The 20,815-nt window shown below is 41.3% G+C and overlaps 2 protein-coding genes across 3 annotated transcripts; both read right to left on the reverse strand.

Annotated features, from left to right (window-relative positions):
- Window positions 1-2,896: 2,896 nt before the first annotated feature.
- LOC308556689 (olfactory receptor 7D4-like) lies at window positions 2,897-19,382 on the reverse strand. Of its 2 annotated transcripts, none has more exons than XM_081136137.1 (3): window positions 19,306-19,382; window positions 5,213-5,322; window positions 2,897-4,274 (listed from the first exon to the last, which is right to left on the reverse strand). In XM_081136137.1, the coding sequence occupies exon 3, from the start codon at window positions 4,259-4,261 to the stop codon at window positions 3,260-3,262; it is 1,002 nt and encodes a 333-aa protein (XP_080992263.1). In that variant the 5' UTR covers window positions 4,262-4,274; window positions 5,213-5,322; window positions 19,306-19,382; the 3' UTR covers window positions 2,897-3,259. The 2 variants fall into 2 exon arrangements, with proteins under 2 accessions (XP_080992263.1, XP_080992262.1); XM_081136136.1 differs by having other exon boundaries at window positions 2,897-4,277.
- Window positions 12,957-19,855, reverse strand: LOC308556305 (zinc finger protein 846-like; the record flags this gene model as incomplete). The annotated part of the gene is made up of 5 exons (XM_081135460.1): window positions 12,957-14,635; window positions 15,134-15,216; window positions 18,386-18,512; window positions 18,724-18,812; window positions 19,834-19,855. The coding sequence occupies 5 exons, from the start codon at window positions 19,853-19,855 to the stop codon at window positions 14,237-14,239; spliced, it is 720 nt and encodes a 239-aa protein (XP_080991586.1). The 3' UTR covers window positions 12,957-14,236.
- Between the last annotated feature and the right edge of the window lie 960 nt (window positions 19,856-20,815).

A 20,815-nucleotide genomic window follows, 5' to 3' on the forward strand; every position in this document is an offset into this window, starting at 1 on the left:
TACCAAAAACTGTATGTCTTTATCTACAGAGAGAGGCAACATGCAAAATGCTAAAATGTATAAATCTATTTAGTGCTGGACCAGTTGTGGGATAGGCTCAGAATCAGCAAGGATGCATCCGCTCCTGTGGGCAGCAAATTGGAAAGTGCATGCATAAATAAGAAGTGGAGGCACCTGGGGTTCAATGGTGCCTGGCTAGTCTCTCTCTTGGTTAATAGTAGAAATAGCCACATGGAAGTTAATCCAAAGTCCCAACAGACATACAGGAATGTGGGCAGCCTTCTGTCACAGCTGTCCCTGAGCTATTAACAGGCTAACTGTTCTTTCTCCCACTCTCTGACTTTGTAATTTAATTTAGGACATCTCAATTTTGTTTTTCTTGTTGGTTTCAAAATTAGGAGTTTCTTCCTGAGGGATGTGTTAATGTTACAAGGACCCTTGACCCTCAGAATCTGATAGTAACAAAAATGAAATGAATGAGAAAGGTCCCTATTTCAAGAAAGAGATGTTGCAGTGACAGTTTCACTGGGGACACTGCAGTCATTAGTGACATTTCTACTGTAAAATCAAACATTTTGAAAAATGAAAATACCCCTTAGTATTTCTTGGGTACGTGATATCACTGATGACCTCAAGGAGACCAATTGTGACGGAGGCAGAGAGATGCCAGATGGGTTGACAAGCATGAGAAGCATGGAAATGGCAAGTACAGACCTGTTTAAAAAGAAAAAATTCCACCAAGTAAATCTGAAGAACTAATTGGCTTTATTGAGTGATACAGGAATGAGCCGGCATCCTGTCCAGCAACCAGAAGGGCTGTCCCAGTGGAGGTTTTTATTAGGAAGAAGAGTGGAGCAAGCGAGCCATTAGCAAAATCAGCAGGAGGAGGTGCGGTTAGAGTTTTCTCTGGAAATAATTCAAGTGAGTTGAAAACTTTTACCTTTAGGCTCTATTAAATACAAATTTTTATTTCTTTATTTCATTTCTTTACTTTTTAAATGTATCTTTATTGTTGAAAGTATTACAGATGTCCTCTTTTTCCGCATCGACCCCTTCTTCCCTGCACCCGCCCACCCCCGCCTCCAATCCCCTACTACATACAAATTTATTACGCTTCCCACTCTGTGTTGAAAGCATGGCTACGTCTCCGGCCCCTCTTCAGTTTGTGTACAGTAGACAATAAGTACACATTGGATTAAACTTAATAGAACCAAAGACAAAGCCACTTCAAGTGTGCTTTTCCTTACTAATACATTGTGATTTTTAAGTAATTTGAGGATCTTACTATACACCTACTACTTGGTTTCTTTCTTTTTTGCCCCACCCTTCAGAGCCTTTATCAGTTAGTTTTGGTTCTCCCAGAAGCAGACAATGAGCCAAGGACTCTTGTGTAAGTGCTTTATTGGAAGGAGCAAGAAACACGGAACATGGGTTGGACAGAGGAGATGTGATACAGGGAAGTAAATACATCCGATAAAATTTACCTCACATCAGTTCCCACAATGAGTAACCTGAGTTTTCAAACTGTAGGGAAATTCTAGAAAGTGTGTGCACAGGAGCCAAACTTCAGAATTATCCCAGCTACGGTGTGAAGGATAATGTGATGCTCCACATCTCTCCATCAAGAGCTGTCCCTGACAGGGCATGATTCCCTGTCACTTCTGCCACCATGCTTTGGGAAAAGTAGGTTCCACCTGCTGCTGACCATGGCAGTCAGGCTGGTATGCAATGCAGATACTGAAAGGATCTCAGAGGCATGGGAGCAATGCTGACAGATTTTGCTACTCCACCCTTCACTGCAGACTCAGTTCTACCAACATTCATGTCAAAAAGCAGACTAAATTCTGAATATATTCCACAACGTGTAACTACCATTCCTGGTGGCACCTCCAGAGAGTAGCCTCCCCCGAAGATAAAGCACTTAACACAACAAGTCTTAATCTATTGTATTCATTAGTGCCTGTTTTAGGATCTTGGGGTGTATCTTAAAGTTTCGATGATGGGAACTAAAGATCCAATAAAGCAAGGAGAGTGACGAAGGGGAGGGGAGGGGAGGGGAGGGGAGGGAAAAAGGCAAAGACTGGAGCAATACCTCAGAGTTAGCCTGTGCAGTGTATTGAAATTAATCACCTGAACAAACTAGCTTTCAAATCTGGATTTCTACTCCTGAAGTTGGAAATCTCATCGCTGTTTCCAGGAAAGGCATGCTAGCTGAGTTAGGACTGTGGGTTCAGGGTCAGGTGAGAGTCCATCCCAATCTCAACCTATCTCTCTGAAAAATGGGGTAAATGAGATAAAATCACTCAAAGAAATGTCATGACCACGGAAAACTGTACATGTAAAACAGCAATTGTCAACCTTTTTCATCTCATGGCACATAAACTAATGATTAAAGTTCTGCTACACACACAAAAAATTTTTTTTTCCAATCTGACAAAAAAAAAAAAATGTAGTTGTGATTCATTTACACCAGACAGCTATTGTGTTGCCTGTTGTCATTTTTTTCTTTAACAATCTAACGAGAAAGTGCCCCTGACTAAATAGTCAAATATTGCAAGTTTTAAAAATTCTTGTTGCACACCAGGTGAAAATCGCTGATGTCAAGCAACAAGCAGAGTCCTGATATGGTAAGCACTTTTATGACCACTGTGTGATTTTTATTCCATTACTTCCAAAGGAAAACAAACACACAACCAAATTAAGGTGAAGCATATCGACATTTGAGAGGATAATTTTGGGGGGAAACCATGTCAGCACTTCATATAAGTGCTTCAGATTTAATGTTGGAAACCCCAGGAATGGCTGTAAGAAAGATGAAGATTCAGGGGCTGCAAGCAGAGAAGACGACAAACAGATTTACTAGGAGAAACTTAAAAAATAATAAACAATATAGAAACAGACACATAAATACACAGAACACATAAATGCCAGAAGGAAGTTGGGGGACAGAGTAAAAATGGTGAAGGGATTGAGAGTACACATTTATAGTTACAAAATACTCAGTGGATGGAAAGCACAGCACAGGGAATAGAGTCAATAATATTGTAATAACTATGTGTGGTGCCAGGTGGGTGCTGGAAATATTGGGGGAAACACTTTATACAGTGTGTGATTGTCTAACCCCTATGCTGTACACTGGAAACTAATACAAAATAATACTGAATGTAAACTGTGATGGAAAAATAAAATTTAAAGAGAAGAGAAAAAGTGTTAGAATAGAAGAAATAAAGTATGTTTCAGAAAAGAAAAAGAACCAGGTTTAAATCCCCAACACTGGTCTTTGGGAATTCGGTGTCCACTTAGTTCTGAGGCGAGTGACCCACCACAGACAAGGGACTCCTTGGCCAAGGAGCCTTCCCAACGCCCCCTTCACATCCTTGTTCCTCAGGCTGTAGATGAAGGGGTTCAGCATGGGGGTGACCACAGTGTACATAACTGAGGCAACTGAGTTTTGTATGGATGAAGGGGTCACAGCAGAACTGAGGTAGACCCCCAGGCTTGTCCCATAGAACAAGGAGACCACGGAGAGGTGAGACCCACAGGTGGAAAATGCTTTATATTTTCCCCCTGCAGAGGACATTCTCATTAAGGAAGAGACAATATTACAATAAGAAAAGAGAATTCCAGTGAAAGGAAACACACCCAGTAGGGCAGTAGTCACATATAAGAAGATGTCATTGATGAGGGTGTCAGAGCAGGCCACCTTGAGAATCTGAGCCAGCTCACAAAAGAAATGTGGAATTTCAGTACCTACACAAAAGGTCAGCCGCCTCATCAGTAGCGTATGAACCAGGACGACCCAGAAAATGACAAACCAACACAACAGAACCAGGAAGCCACAGAGCTGGGGGTTCATGATGACCATGTAGTGCAGGGGGTGGCAGATGGCCACGTACCGGTCATAGGCCATCACAGTCAGGAGGAAGTTGTCCATTCCAGCAAAAATCATAAAAAAATACACCTGAATGAGGCATCCTGTGTAGGAGATGGCTTTGCTCTGTTTCTGGATGTTCACCAGCACCTTTGGGATAATGGTGGAAGTGAAACAGATGTCAACAAAGGACAGGTTGGACAGGAAGAAGTACATGGGGGTGTGGAGGCGGGAGTCAGAGCTGATGGCCAAGATGATGATAAGGTTCCCAAGTATAGTGACCAGGTACATGGACAGTAACACTCCAAAGAGGAAGGGCTGTAGTTGAGGATCCTCTGAGAGACCCAGGAGCAGAAAGTCTGACACTTCTGTGTGGTTTCCTGCTTCCATGCAGCTGGTGTGTCTGCTGGAGAGAGAAGCCAAAGCAATGTTTAGTGAACTGCCAAGAGCTAATTGTCACCTTTAGATTCCACCTTGTAAGGACATCCTTCACCCTCAATTAGTCCTTCCAATGACAGTGATTCACTCAGACAAATGGCAGCCACTTTCATTTTAAATGTAATTATTTAGCCTGTTTTAAATTTATCAGAAATCTTATTTATCTCGTACTCACTGGTTCTAATTCTATGTTAAGCTATGGACATTAACCAATTTCTTCTATGATATGACCCTTCCAAAATAATTGGAGACATTGAACCTCTTTTCTGTGGTAATCTCCACACTTCTTTGATTTAAATAGCTCTATAACAGACATTAATTCCTGGATTCTCAATTGATGCTTCCCATTGATGTGAAACTTAACTCTCAACTACCTTATTTTAATTCTAAAAATGTTACTACTATTACCTTCTCTGTGAGTATTAAAAATGCCTTTGTGCACAGTAGGATCTCAGTAAAATTATAGCTACTATTATTATTAATAACCTATTCCTTTTATTACAATGACCTTTGATAACTCTCCCAAAGTGCAGGGCAGAGATGTGATTCAGAAAATGGGATCTTGACTGAGACTTCCTAGAATAGAATTTTGGTCCACCAACTTCCTGTGTGTGACCTTGACAAAGTTCTCTAATCTCTCTTAGCTGCAGATACCTCCCCTCTATAATGGGAGTCATAAATATTTTCTACATTGTAAGACTAATGTGTGGTTTAAATGAGATGATGCATGTAGTTTTCTAGTGTGTTTCATGTGACATACAATGGACACCTGATAAATGTGAACTTCTCTTCTGAACATCACAAGTCTGTCTTGCATGGCCGTCATTGATCAGTACTCCCCCTTAAACTGGACAAGCCAGTGAAGATGGAATCTGATCATCCTAAACACAACAGGTCTGTTACCTCTTTGGCTCACCACGCAGCACTTCTCATTAGTGACAGTCCTTATGGCTCCCCTTTCAGATACTGCCTTCCATGTGGACTCTTCCAAGGAGAGGGGAAAAGCATGTGGACTGCATAGATAAGAGGGGTAAACAAAAATAGCACCATTAAAAAGGAATACAAAGCATGTGTACGAGTGTGTACATGTTATTGAGTAAACACATTGAATTAAAAATCGGCAGTTAATTGTAAAATGTATATATATATTAATAGACTTGATTTAAAATATTCAAAGAGTCTATAAATCAAATCATCCCTAAAAGATTAAAAGGCCAATTTAAGGTGAAAATACATATTTACAATCTCTGTGACAGAAAGAAGAGACTGGCATTATAATAACCTAGAGAGAGAAAAAGAAAAGAAATACCTAGAGAATGCAGTTAATTACAGAGAGAGAAAAATAATTGAGGACCCAGTTATTCTGGGGAGGTGCTTAGAAAAGGCTTCTCTGAAACGTAAATATTTGACCTGGAGAGGAAGGATGAGTAATTGTTAATCAGAGAAAATAGGGAAAGGGCCAGTTTGGGGGGCTGAGAGAACAGAATCCATGTTTGCCCTGTGGGTCAGTGAGGTTGGGAAGGAAGGATTTGAAAGACCATTGAGATGGAGAACAGAGGGTGAGGGTCAAGAGCACAGAGTGTGAGCCCATCTGTCAAGCATCCCCCAGTATCCCTTCGAGTGCCTCTCATGCTGGCAATTTTATGTTTATTTGTGGATCGGATGTCAGGACTGTTTTGCTCACCACTGCCTTCCAGGGACTTGCATAGTGCCTGGAACATAGTAGGTGCTCAACACATGCAAATGTTACATGTATAATAGAGATTGGGACTGAAAGCATCAACTATAACACAAAAGAAAGGAATCTTCAAGGGCATCATATGCCTGCATAGAGACACGAAATGGAAAAGCTTAATAAAATGCCTTCTTACCTATTTTAAAAGAATATATCGTGAACAAGCACTACCCACTCTAAGTATGAAAAGCTGGTTTAGTACCAAATTGTTTGCTAACAAATCTCACCCAAAAAAACATAGGTCAGTAAAGAAGATCCATAACCCTAATCACAATATAAAACATAACTGAGAAAAGGTAACAGCCATTGCTGTGTTTAGCAGTCAGGACAGAGCCTCTCACTAAGTGAGGAAACAGGACAATTTCTTAACCCAGTAAAGAACAGTCATTTTAAACTGCAGCCAACTGTATGTCCTACAGTAAAACACTAAAATATTTGAGTTAAATTCCTGAACAGGCCAAGGCAGCCTGCCCCAGCATCAATCACTCCTGAATCAGTGGTCTCCACCATCAATCATTCCAATGTCAGTGGTCTCCTGAGTAGTCAAAGAGATTAGTAAGACGAGGAAAAGAAATTAGTCTGAGTCCTGAACGTCAAAAACAAGTGCATTGTAGATAATATTGTGGACAGTAAAGAACAAAAGTATTAAGCGCTCTGAGTGAGTCCACTCTGCTGCAGAAATGGTCAGGGACTGTAATGGAAAACTCCAACCCCGTGAGGAACAAAACCAACAGCACCTCGTGCAAAGCAGATCTCCGTGAGTGGTTAGTAAGGAAATAATGGACACAAAACCCAAGAAGAGCCTACAGTTATGGGAAAGAGTTGAGAAGAGCTGGAGAGTCCCTGGGAAATAGCTCCTATTGGAGAGAGGCTCTAGATTCCAAAAAGAGACAGAAGGAAACAGAGTAAGAGCTGGGAAAGACCGGTTTCAATAGCAATTGAAGTACCTTAAGGCCACAGGGACTTCACCTTCATAGACTTTCCCAGTCCCACTGCTCTAGAGGTAAAGCCCGGTGCTCACTCCCTCTCCTCTTTCTCACTCTCCCAGCCCCGCTAGGTCTCACTGGCCCTCTCCAGTGGTTATCACTGAAGCTCTCTGTTCTCTGAGGTCTGACCCACAGAAGTCCATTTGGGTTTTCACATAGGCTGGGAGCAAAGAATTATAGGAAGTGGGCCACAGGGGCAGGTTATTACCACCTCAACGTTTGAATTCTCAGAGCTCCTTATTAAATAAATTGTTCTATTGACTTTACTTTCTCCAAACAATACAGCTCCACTGGGGCACGAAGATAACAATGGAAAACTTTCAGCAGGTGGTGTGTCTGCTTAGGCAACAGTGGGGGAAGGAGGTATTTTCTCCAAGGAGGGATTCTTCTTTCTTTGGTTAAACTTAAAAGGGACAAGGTGTCCCCTAAGGAACATTTCATTTTCTCAGGAACCAACTTTCTATGATGTTCTTGCCCTGAAGAATCTGAGATTTTAATAATCAATTGGTGTTCACAGTATCATGCAAAGAGATCCTTTCTCAAGAAAAGCAGAGTGGCTAATAGTTTGGGTTCTGTTGAAAGGACCAAGCAAAATGGAACAGAAAAACATCCCTTGACATTTGCTGGTGACGTGGAAGCCTTTGTTGATATTGGGAGGAGCCCCACTTACTACCTCTACATCAAGGGGTAAGAACAGAAATCGCTCAGCTAATGTGGGTGGAAGAGTGAGTATTGGGGAAATATAGGTTGCAAACATAAATTATCTATACAGTTTGTGAGGGAAGGGGAGAACAGAGGTAAAATAGCCGAAAGGAAGTATGGAGTGTGGGAGCTTTCAATTTTTTTTTTAATAGACAATATGGGAACACATGTACTTTCAAAGAGGAAGATCATATTTAGTGCAGGCATTAGAATACACAGGCAGTCTGGCTACATGATTCACAGGATGCGGTACACACCCTCAATCAATGACAAGAAGGATGTGCTGTATCACCAGGGTAGCGAAATCATGGGTCTAGAAATTAGGGATTGTTAGTAGATTCAGCCTTTTGGAGTGATTCACATTGGTTCTCGTGTGGTTGAGCCCATCCTGAGTGAGGCCCGTGTAAAGGGAGGGCCCTGGGGCACAAGAAGGGTGTTAAGGACAGGTTTGGACCTGACCTTCGGGAGGCCTCCTTAGACAGGCCCCCTCCACTTGTGACAGCCAGGCCCTCAATCCCCATAACTGAGCTGGGTTAAGAAGTGCAGTAAGAGTGTGTCAGTGGGGTATTTTCATCCACTGTGGTCCTTCTTCAGAAACCTTCAGTCTAACCTTTTTGATTTCTCTCCAGAAGGAAAATAATTTTGACTGTGTGAGTCATGTTGCTCTACCTCCCAGGCCCCCTGTTCTCACATACCTGGAGGGTGTGTTCTGGTGAACACTGAGGGAAATTGATTGAGGCCTCTTTTGTTGCATAAAAATGTTCTTATTTGAGAATATTGTCATCTGAAAATTTGGCTTTACCTTTAGCTGTTATTTTTTATTATATACAAGTAGAAAAATAAAATACTTTCTTAGGTGCCAAAGGTGTGCATATTTCTGTACATTGTTAAACAAGTTAATGTTAGACTGTAATAAAAATAAAAGCATTTATTTCAGTCAAGGGAGCTGCAGCCCAGGAGACACAGATTCATTTAGCAACTTAAATTGTGCTCCATAAAAACAAAGAGGAGGCTGTCTTTTATAGAGAAAAGTTCTGCCCAAATTCCCAATTTTATGTCAATGAGGTTTCCAAATTGCACAATGCTCTGATTGGTTGGTATAGATGCAAATGAGGATAAGTTGGTGTAGTTCTGATTGGCCAGGACAGGTCTCAGTCCATTGGTTAAATACAAAACCAGGGCTTCCCTGCAGTGGTTGACTCAGAAAGGCAACAGGCCACAGCATTGTACAGCATTGAAAGCTCAGTCTGTGGATTTTGCAGAAATGCAGAGTGCATGGGAGGCCTCTACAGTGGCTTCTAGACCCTGAGCTCAGTTAACCATGAGGAGCCCATTTTGACAGATATATTTCTTCTCCAGTTTCATATTTCCCCCTTTTGATCAAATCTGTCCAAACAGTGTTGATTATTAATCCGGTCACTTTGTTCCATGTGTCTGCAAGAGTGGTTTGGCTACCTTTTCCCATTCTACCTAGTCCTTAGGGGGAACTCCTGTGGTTGGGCAGTAGCCAACAGAGTAACTAGCGCCATTTGCATACTAGAAGTCCCCTGGGCACCCGTAAAATACTGAGTTCCCTAATGTTAGGTTTCTCCTGAGATGCTGAATTTGCATGGCCTTGGCAGTGTTTCTTTATAGTATACTTAGAGGATTTGAGAGGATTTGGAGAACAAATAAAAGCACCCATTCCACAGTATCAAGAAAAACCAGGGGAAATAGGGGAAAGGCATTCAATATTGGGAGTCAAAAACTAAACCCATCTATATGCTACCTATAAGAGACATTTTAAATTGAAAGACACACACAGACTGAAAGAGATGGAATTCCACCCAGTCCCATTAACTTTTCAATTACACTAAAAATGATGAAATTGATTCCACTGATAAAAGTGATTCCTTTTTGCATTGAGGGGCAGTGGTGAGATATATTCCAATGAGTCAGAAGTTACCTGGTGCACAAGCTCAAAGTGAAGAGTATGTCCTCTCCCCCTGATTGAACACAAATGCAAAAGCTGACCCTGCTCTCCTCACCTCTAATGAAAAAAAACCTGCCCCACCTCAAGGCTCTTGTACTAAAGGGATGCCTTCCTGCTGTTATATTCTGTGGAAAGATATACTGTTTAGTGGCAGCAATTTTCTTTGTAAAGTCCCCCTCCCCAGACCCACAGGCCACCACTTATGTAGGAAGTGGCAGAGGAGTCAAGGAAATAGGAAAGGTGAGAGAAGGCAATGGCCTGTGAGAGAGGCAGGTCTCAGCTGAGAGTGAAGAAAGGGCCAGAGCTGCAGTGACTGCAGCAGCCACCAAAATACTAAGAGACAATTCCCATGAAACCCTCAATGGATGACATTACTGGGGGCTGAGGGAGACAGCCAGGACCAAACTCCTCTGGGATGGGATAGGACAAGGTGAAATCTGCAGGCAAAGCCAGAGACTAGTGGGAGAGCACCTGCCCCCATCATCATTACTGTTTTGTTAGCAATGGGGCCATCATGCAGTCTCCACTGCTGTGTCCCTTGAAGGAGGCAGCCAATTTTTACCTCACAAGAGTGCTTTCTGTTCATTGTTTTTAACGATACCAAGTACTTCCCCACGGGGTATCCACGTCCCTATCAGACATAGCCTCAACCAAGGGAGGCTCTCCCACACTGCCTTGGCCAGAGTGACTCAATGTAAACAGGCTCAGTGAGCAGTGTAGACAGTGAGGCAGTCGCTATCTTTACAGTGTAAAAGCATATTAACCCAACAAGAAAATCCAGGTGATTAGAAGATGATTGAGAGTCAATCCTGTAGACCCACTTTTGGTCAGGTTGCAACCTGGATGGTGTAGCAATTAAACTGGCCTGCCTTGGCTATCAGCAGAAAGAACACACATGGTGCACAGGTATGGTAAGGGTCAAATCACTAATGCTTAAAATAGATCTATAGAACCACCCAGACCACTGTGCCTCTCAGCAAACCCTTAGACTTCAGACCCAGGGTAGTACATCCTATATTTCCTACATTCACTTTCTTTTGACTATGAGTCACGTTTTCCATGAAATTAAAAAGAACTGAGAGAACAGAAGGCTTTCCCACACATTTTACATTTTCTTCTTTACAGGGTGAGATTTTAATATATGTAAAATGAATTGAAATACCCAATAGCTTTCTCACATTATTTCTTGGGTTTCTCTCCACTATGAATTTGTACATCTTCACAAAGGCCTGAGCATTGAGTGAAGGCTTTCCCACATTCCTCACATTTATAGGGTTTCTCTCCAGTGTAGATTTGAATGTCCTTAAGGTCTAAGGAACTTCAGAAGGATTTTCCACATTGTTTTCATTCATAGGATTTTTCTCAAGTAAGGGTTTGCATATAATGTGATGATAGATAGAATATATCCTGAACATGGAAAGTGCCTATCCAGTATTAGATTCTATATGTTCCCTAAAATGAGATTAAAGGTAGGCTTTTCCACAGTCCTTACATTTATAGGGTTTTCTCCAGTGTAGATCCCCATGTGAACTTCAAATATGAGTATCGAATGGTTTTCCCACATTCCTTACTTTCATAACACCTCTTAGCAGGGTGGGTTTCTACAGTGACACCAATGTTTATGGAGTTAATAAAAGCTCTCCCATATTCCTTCCATTCATGGTATTCTCCATTCTGACTACTCGTATGTGCTGAAGGTAAGAGTTATTTACAAAGGCTTTCCCATTGCCACTGCATTTGAAGGCTTTCTCTTGCATGCTAGTTTTCCAGTACCTAATATTTAGAGTCAGGCTGACAGCTTTTCCATGCCAATTAAACATGGAAAGTTTCTCTCCAGCAGAGGTTTTTTTCTGCAGAGCAAGGTCACTTTTTCTGTACTGATCACCATCCTGAGTGTTCCCTCCATTTTGAGATATCCTCTGAGTTTATGGCATGAATTTTTGCTGGAGTCTTTTCTACTATGCTTATAGTCAGAGTTCCCATCCATTGTGTGTTCTGTTGTGGCAATGAATAAATAATTAAAAGATCTCAGACTCATTAATCCTACTCATCTCAAAATCAAAACATCAATACAATGATTATTTTTACCATTTCCATTACATTTATACACCTCCAACCCTGCTGCTTTAAGTTGGATGATGAATTCTTCTGCCTCAGCTCCAATCTTAAATTTTCTGATAGTTTCTTGGATTATTTTAAAAACTCAGTGTCTCATTATATATATATATATATGAACGAGTATGGAAAATCTAAACAACAAATTTCAAGCTAGGTTTAGTGATACTGTTGTAATAACCCAGTTATTAATAGGAAAGGAGCAAAGGGGAAGCTAGATAATATAGACATGCCTTTGTACAGCTTTGCCAGGAAACTGCAGTTTAAAACTCTCCAAGTCCATTCCCTGCAGATCCTGGGGGAAGGAACTGGACAAGAGACACATGCCCTGTAAAGTCTGAGTGATGTGGGAAGGTGCTTGCCTGTAAGTCATACCTGCGAAAGGGCATTGGCCAGAATAGCCGTGGCCACTGCAAGCATGGGAAGATTTGATATTTAAGCTCCTGAACAAAGGAGGCCCCTCTCTCTCTCTCTCTCTTGCTCCTGGAACCTGACTCCTGGCTTGTGGGGCTCTCTTCACTTGCCAAAATGGCTCACAGCCATGTGGACCACACACACAATGGACTAATGGACTGTGGTTAGCCTGATTCTATGATGGACTTCGCTCCATCATAGAATGGAAACTCTGAACACTGACTTTGCTTCTAGCTTTGCTGAACCCCCGCCTACATATTTTCCAGAACTGGTCAAAGGAAAACAGGACTATTAAAACTGAGGAATATAATTCCACACAAATAAAAGTCATTCACTCTCCCATGCACCTCTTGGGAAATTCTTTTTCTCAAGATATTGTAAGAACCTGACCCCCAGTACCCACTGGGGAAAGGATCCTCACAGGTGGACAGCTCACTTCCATCTATGACATTAGGATACCCCTAAGTTCATCATATTCAGAATATCTTACCAGAGATACTGCTTTTTAGGGGAATGCCACTTTAAATATGTAAAATTAATGTGAGAACAAAAATTAACCAGAGAGGCTTTCTCACATGCCATATAACTAGGCTTTTCTCTCAAGTGTGAGTTCTTACACATTCTGTAAGGAGTAAACAATTACTGCTCTCCCATAGACCCAACTGAATGGAAATTCTGCCCCGAGTAAGTTCCCACATATCATATAAGGATAAAAACTGACTTAAGTTTTCAATATTCTTTACTTTCATAAGGTCTTTTTTCCCAACCACAGGGAAACTACTTTATTGAGCTCCCAGGGCTGGGGTTTAGGCAGGAAGCTGCCCTGCCAACCAAGGAGGAGGTAGAGGAGCCTTATTTGACCTTCTCTGGGCTGTTGTTGTTGGTGTGGCTGCACTTCTTGTGGCAGTTGACAGCACAGGGGTGCAGGTGGGCATAACACTTGCAGCAGACCATCTGGTTGCAGTTGTACTTCTGGGCAAACTTGCAGAAGGAGGGACTGATGATGCCTCCCTGCAAAGGAAGCACCAAGCGCAGGGTGGACTCTTTCAGGATATTGTAGTCAGAGAGTGTGGCCATCCTCCAGCTGTTTGCAAAAATCAGATGCAGGTCACGTGGGATGCCCTGCCTGTCTTGGGTTTTAGCTTTGACATTCTCAGTGGTGTCACTGGGCTCGACCTTGAGGGTGATGGTCTTGCCTATCAGAGTATTCACAAAGATATGCTTCTCTGCGTCTGCTGGGGGAACTGTCAGCCCCTCACTGAAGAAAAAGAGCTTTCATAAGGTCTTTAGGCCGATGAGTTTAGATGTGAATAGTAAGTCCTGAGGAACATTTCCAGGGTTTTTCACAAGGCTTAGTTCTTAGATGTTCAGTGAGTGCTGAAGATTGAGTGAAGGTTTTCCCACATTCCTCACATTTGTATGGTCTCTCTCCAGTGTGAGTTCGCATGTGAATATTAAGACATGTGGTGTATCTAAAGGCTTTCCCACATTCTTTACATTTGTACGGCTTTTCTCCAGTGTGTGTCCGCATGTGCATATTAAGATTTGTGGAACGAGCAAATGCTTTCCCACAATCTTTACACTCATAGGCCTTCTCTCCAGTGTGAGTTCTTAAATGTGTAGTAAGGCCCGATGACTGAATGAAGGCTTTCCCACACTGCTTGCATTCATATGGCTTCTCTCCAGTGTGTGTCCTTATGTGTTGATTAAGCATTGAAGAATTATTAAAGGCTTTCCCACATTGCTTACATACATAGGGTTTTTCTCCAGTGTGTGTCCGCATGTGTAAGACAAGTCCTGAGGAACGGGTAAAAGTTTTCCCACACTCCTTACATAGATACGGCTTCTCTCCACTGTGAATTCTTCCATGCTTTGTAAGGTATGAGGAATGAATAAAGGCTTTTCCACATTCCTTACATTCATACGGTTTTTCTCCAGTGTGAATTTGTATGTGTAAAATAAGTCCTGTGGATCGAGTAAAGGCTTTCCCACATTCCATGCATTCATAGGGCTTTTTTCCATTGTGAATTTTTATATGATCTGTAAGGTATGAGGAATGGGTGAAGGCTGTGGTATCTCAAATAAACCTTAAAGGATGACTGATTAACAGATGTTCTCTGATAATCTTTGCATTCACACAATTTCCCTCGTGTCTGAATTTTTTTGTGCCAAATAAAATTTGAAAGCTGACCAGAGGCTTTTTCATGTTGAACACACATGTAAGTTTTATCCCCAGTGTTGACTTCCTTGAAGCTTTGAATACAGTTCTTTTTGAAAGCTTTTCCACTCTGATTACCCTTAGAAATTTTCTGTCTAATGTGAGTCATAAGAAACAAGTGTTCACTAAATACTTTTCCACAGAGGATAGAGCCATATTGTTTCACTCTAGCAATGCTTCTCTCCTGTTAAGATATAAATGATCATTAAACACTTTTTCACATTTATTGTATTAACAGAATGTCTCCCATCATAACTTCTATGCACTGGATACATTACCATAATTAATTTTTTTCCTATTTCCATTAAGTGTACGAAGTTCCTGCCCTGTTTTTTATTTTAAGGTGAATAAGCTGACTATGAGGCCAGGACCCTGCAATATATTCTCTACTTTCATAGAGCACCTTAGAGAGTTTTTCTGACAATTATTTAGACTAAATTGTATTTCAAAAACTGGATAACAGAGTTACATATATGTGGATGTTTATTTGTGAGATCCCTCTATGGAGAAACAGATATGAAGTAAGTTTAGAGTGTTCCTCAAATTCTTGATACTCAGAGAATCTTTTCATAGACTCACTCTGCTTTCTCTGGGTAAATGGTATTTATCTCATATAATTTGCATGGATTTTGTACTTCTGGTCCTGATATGGAGGACAAAAGTTACTTCTCGGAGATCTTACCAATTGTATTCCATTTGATGTTTTTTCCATGGAAATATCTTGAAGAGGTGTGGAAACTTTGGTTTTGAGTTGTAAATCAAATTCTGAAAGAAAGTAGAAAAATTCAAATTTGAAGAAAATTTGTGGGATAAAGTTGTTTAAAAACATACAGCAGCGCTCTCCCTCTCAGGAGCATGCCCATACCTTTCTTCCCTCTCAGGCATGCATCTCCTAAACTCTAAGGGTGCCCACAAGACTTGTAACCAGGGGAGCAATGGGCAGTGGCAGCTCATCCTGGGCTAATTCCTGAAACTATCTCCAAGGCCCCCTTTTCTCTGACTTCTCAGTGAGCCAAAGCAGCCTGCCTAGGCTCATTTCTTTCCTATAACACTTCTAGAGAGCCAAACTAGCCCTGCCCAGGCACTCCCCTGTTGCTTCTTCTATCCTAAGCCATTCCTTGTTTCACTGACTCCAGATTTAATAAACATACTCTCAAAATAAAATAAAACATGCACAGCCCTGGTCAGTGTGGCTCAGTTAGTTGGAGTGTTGTCCTGTGCACCAAAAGGTGGCAGGTTCAATTCCCGGTCAGGGCACATAACTGGCTCCAGGTTCAATCCCAGGTCAGGGTGCATTGGGAAGGCAACCGATTGATGTTCCTCTCTCATATCGATGTCTTCCCCCCACTCTCCTCTCTCTAAAATCAATAAACAAGTCCTCAGGTGAGGATTTTTAAAAACATACAAATGGCACAGAAAATGACACCACAAAATATGGAGCATAGGGAACTCCAGGGCTCCCACCAGAAAACAACTAACAAGCTTACAAAAACTATCAGAACCAAAAGTTGCAGAATTTGGAATCTAATCAAAAGGTACAAAAGTCAAGGAACACTTAAGAAAGAAGCAGCTGTATTTCATCAAGAGAATGTTCCCACCTACCACCCACACTCTCCAGATAAGCTGCAGCCACATAGATGGCAGGAAACGCTCCTTGAGCAAGTTGCTCATGCCAATAGAAGCAATATGGACCTTGTTCTCAAAGAACTACCATTGTGTTTTGATCTGTCTGGCAGCTTCCTCAGGTACCGGTGCACAGGTTTCCCCTTATTTCACCCAACTCAGTGTTCCCAGGAGTGGGGAAACATTCCAGGCAGCTTCTGCTAAAAGTGTATAGAGGTGAAGTACTGGCCACAACAGCATGAGGAAATGGAAAATGGCTGAGACAAGTCTGAGAAGAAATGAGTTGGGGATGTTATATGTGGGTGAATAAGGCTTTTAAAAACTTGAGCGTTTACAACGGAATCAAGAAGTCCATAAGCATGCCTGCTCAGAAAGGCTGAAGAGAATGAAAGCTTCCACCTCCAGCTGATCTTAAAAATCTACTCATTTGGAAAGAAAGCTAAGGCAGAGTTGTAAATGGCCTGGCTAAGCACTGCAGAAGTGGCCCAACCCACAGCAAATGAACAAAAATTAAAAGAAAATGTTTAGTTTTCTTCTCTTGACTCCAAGCATTTAAGGAATTTCTGTCATTCTAAGGTGACAACTAAGCTAGCAGAACACATTATTTCAGGGGCTGCACTAAAAAGAATGTACAACGTACAAAAGTAATGGGTAAAAGTCACTAAATTGCTGGTGGGAATATAACAGCACAGCCTCTGTGTAAAATAGTTTGGTAATCTATAACAAGTTAAACATAAAATGACCACAGGACCCAGTAATTCCATTCCTCGTTATGTACCCAAAAGAGTTGAAAACAGGTATTCAAATATTTGTACACAAATGTTCACAGCAGCTGTATTCCCAGTTTCCAAAGGTGAAAAATAGTCCATCAAAGGATAACTAGATAAACAAAATGTGATATAGTCATGAAATTGAGCATTATTCATCCATAAAAAAGAATGAAGAGCTGATATATACCAAAACTTGGATGAACCTTGAAAACATTATACTAAGTGAAAAAAGCCAGACGCAAAATCTCACATTTTGTATAATTCCATTTATAAGATATCTACAGAACAGGTAAAGACAGAAAGCAGACTAGTGGTTGCAGGGATTGGGGTGGGGGTAAGTGGGGACTGACTGCTTAATGAGTACATGGTTTCCATTTGAGGTGATAAAAATATTTTGAAACTAAAAAGAGCTAATGGTTGCCTAATACTGTGAATGTACTCAATATCAATAAACTATACTCACTAAAATGGTTAACTTATGTGTATTTTACCTCAAAATAAAGCATGTGGCACATGTATACATTTAAATATGAATGAAACATAACAAAAATGGTGAAACAAAAAGAAAGATGGACCATAAAGAGTTTGGCTGTGTTAGGAGTTTGGCAATGATAAAGGTATGTTGTCAAAATTGTAGGTAACTTACAAAATTTAAGACAAAACTAAGGCTGACAGTAAATAAATAAGATGGGAGAATCAGGAAGACAAGATAGGAAGGTACTGGGGAAAAAGCTATCCTCAATTAATGAAATTTTCAAGTAAGCCAAACAGATCTTTCTGAGAGAATAAAAAAAGATTGAGATCAATGGCAATTAAGGGTACAGGGAGGTTGAAGGTTCCTGAGGAAACTCAGAAATCAAATGGCCTCAGCCTTCTGAGAAAAAGAGTATGCTTTTAAAAGCTTGCAAAGTAACATTTGCAAAGGTACTGCACCTTTCCCAGACTCGCACTGCTCTTCACAAAACTGTATCTGCTTGTGAATTTACCCTGCAGAACTCCAGTTCCTAAGCTCAGCATTTCTGCTCCTTCCAAACCACAGTTGACGCTGGGCTTGTCTGATTCATACCCTATATAAGGGAAAAATACCTAAGGAAGGTCTTGTAAGACATAAAAAACATGTCCTTGGTTCAAGAACCAACCCTTAGCCTTCAGGGCTTCTCAAGATGGTAAGGTCTCACTTTACAAACAGCAAATAATCAAACAGAATTTTGAATAAATCCAATGAAACTTATTTTTAAAGGAACAGAAATCCAAGCACATTCTCTCTCTGTACCCTCAAATGCCTGGAGATCTCTAAGACCTGAAAACCATGTCCAACCTCATCCATATTTAAAGCCCTTAGGTTTTTAGTCCCTAAAGAAAATAAAGTATTTTATTTGCACAGATTTTTATTTTCATGGAGAATCCTCTAGACAGTAAAGGCCCATGAAGCCAAAGACTATTTCTGTCTTATTCATCACAGTATTCCCATTTGATAGCAAAGCTACTGAAGCAACTTTCACTTCATAAAGGACTCAGTAAAGAAACGATGCCAGCCTTACCTAGAGTAATGAGATTCTTATAATTCTCCAACATCACGTCTCTGTAGAGATCTCTCTGCGTTTGGTCCAACAAAGTCCACTCCTTCTGGGAGAAGTCCACAGCCACATCCTCAAAGGTCACTAAGTGCTAAACCATCAAACACATGCTGGCTGCAGCTAAGTACCACCTTCACTGATGTTCTCAGGAAGATGCATAAGGCAGTGAGGAAGGTAGACCAGAAGTCTACAGTATTCCTGGGCCTAGACCTCTTCTCTCTAGCTTTAGATACAGCCTGGTGATTACACTCAGTCAGGTAGATTTTATCAGGATCACTAGCATGGAACTGAATTTATCTTACCACAGCGTTACCATGGGCTCTTCTTGTCTTATCCTCCTCTGTTGACAGGCCATGGTTAGCACTGAACACAATGTAGCACTTTGTAAAAGCTAAAAACAAAAGAATTATTGCCACGGTGACACCAAATTTTAAAAAATTAAGTACTTTCATTTTCTTTCATAAGATCTGTTATAATACTGGGTAAAACAATAAGCATCACTGAGGATCAGAAAGAATGAGTGAATTCTTTGAGATTAAAGAATCATTTCCAGCCCTGGCCAGTGTGGCCCAGTTGGTTGGGCATCATCCCAGGCACCAAAAGGTTGCTGCTTTGATGTTTCGCTCTCACATCAATGTCTCTCTCTCTCTCCCCGCTCACCTCTCTCTCTAAAAAAAAAAAAAATCAATTAAAAAAATTTTAATTTAAAAAAAAAGAATCATTTCCAGTGTTATCTTGTATAACCTGAGAGAGCATGGGTCCTGGAGAAATTCACCAGGAATCATTCCTTCAGCATAGTCATAATTGCTTTAAGAAGCTTGGGGTCATGTCTGCCTAACAGAAACAAACATGATATTCTGAAAAAAAGTCAACTTTCTACTCACCTGAGAAGAATCCATCAGTAACCCAGCCACCATCCTTGCCTCAATTTTCCTTTCACAAAGACAGTAAGGATTCCAAGAAAGATGATCTGAGAGAGAATAATGACATGGACTTCGAAGCCAATTCAATTCCAACAATCACATGCCTATAAGCTGTTCCATTCCATACACATAACACACCACACACTACTTCCATAATACGACAAAGCCTTGAGTTACCTGGCATAAGAAAATGGTTTTCAGTATTTTGCTACCATGAGGAACCAGTTAAAAATTCCATCTTAGAGTACACAAATTAAAAATACAAAGCTGCAGAGCTGTTTGACAGACATGATAAGATTCATAAACATTTTCCCCCAAAAAAGCACACACACTTTCTTGCATCTCAAATTCCAGGAGCCTGACTTATACTCACTCTGGCCATTTCAATCCCACTTATATGGCCCACTCATCCCTTGAGCACTAGACGTGCCATTTGTGAAGAAACTATATATACGATTTGCGAAGCATCAAAAAGGACTCACCACTCACAAGTCAGATCGATAACTGGCATACTGTGAACCTGATAGTGAGATTTCCCAAAACATTTCACTTCTTGCTCAGCAGATCACATCAGAGAAGCTTTTGAATTTAAAGTGAGAGGTTGATTTCAATTTATCTTCACATACTAGAGTGTCTTGGTAACTGGTTCACAACATTTGATTATCAAGCAATATTTTTCAATTGTCAACCATCACTCTTTAGCCATCTCTGCAGATGAAACATGTGACAGCCATTAAAAACTAATACACTATGCAAATATTAACAATTGCTATTTACTGAGCACCTGTTAAGTAATTCTACATATATAAACTCCTTCAGTTATCCAAACAACCCTCCAAATTGGGTATTAATACTATCATTTCATAAATGAGAAAACTAAGGTTCACCATAATTAGTAATTGACCCAAAATCACCAGTTAGAAAGCATGAGCCAGGAGTAGACACAGGTTAGTGTGTGAAGCGCCTGCTCTCCTGTGGTTGTTTTCCTGACATGACCGGAATTCACTCCGGGCCAGGTAACACTTAAATCATTCATCAAACTTCACTAACATGCCCACAGCCGAGGCATTTCCGGCCAGCGCTCATCGGAACGCACCAGGTCGGTCAGCAGAAGAGGACGCTGGGGCCATTTCCCAGAACAGCGTAAATGTTTTTCCCTCTGGAGAAAGGCGAGGAGGTTGCTTTGGCAGATTCTGAGGAGAGGTGCGCGGCGGCTGGAGGAAAGGCCCTGCCTCCACCGAGACTCCGAGCCACCAGCCGGACCCGCACGGGCGGAGCCCCGACGAGCCGCGGCGGCCACGGAAGCCTCGAGCACGGCGCACAGGCGGCGAGCAGGCTCCGCGACTCCGGTCAGCCCGAGCGGCTGGGCCTGAGAGCCGAGCCCGATCGCCTACAGAGGAGAAAACCCATCTCAAATACGAGGAGGAACGCGAAGTAGGACGTACACGGAAAGCACTTCCGCTTCCGGTGC

Source organism: Miniopterus schreibersii (genome assembly GCF_964146895.1).
Source record: "Miniopterus schreibersii genome assembly, chromosome: 4".
Taxonomy (NCBI): Eukaryota; Metazoa; Chordata; class Mammalia; order Chiroptera; family Miniopteridae; genus Miniopterus; species Miniopterus schreibersii.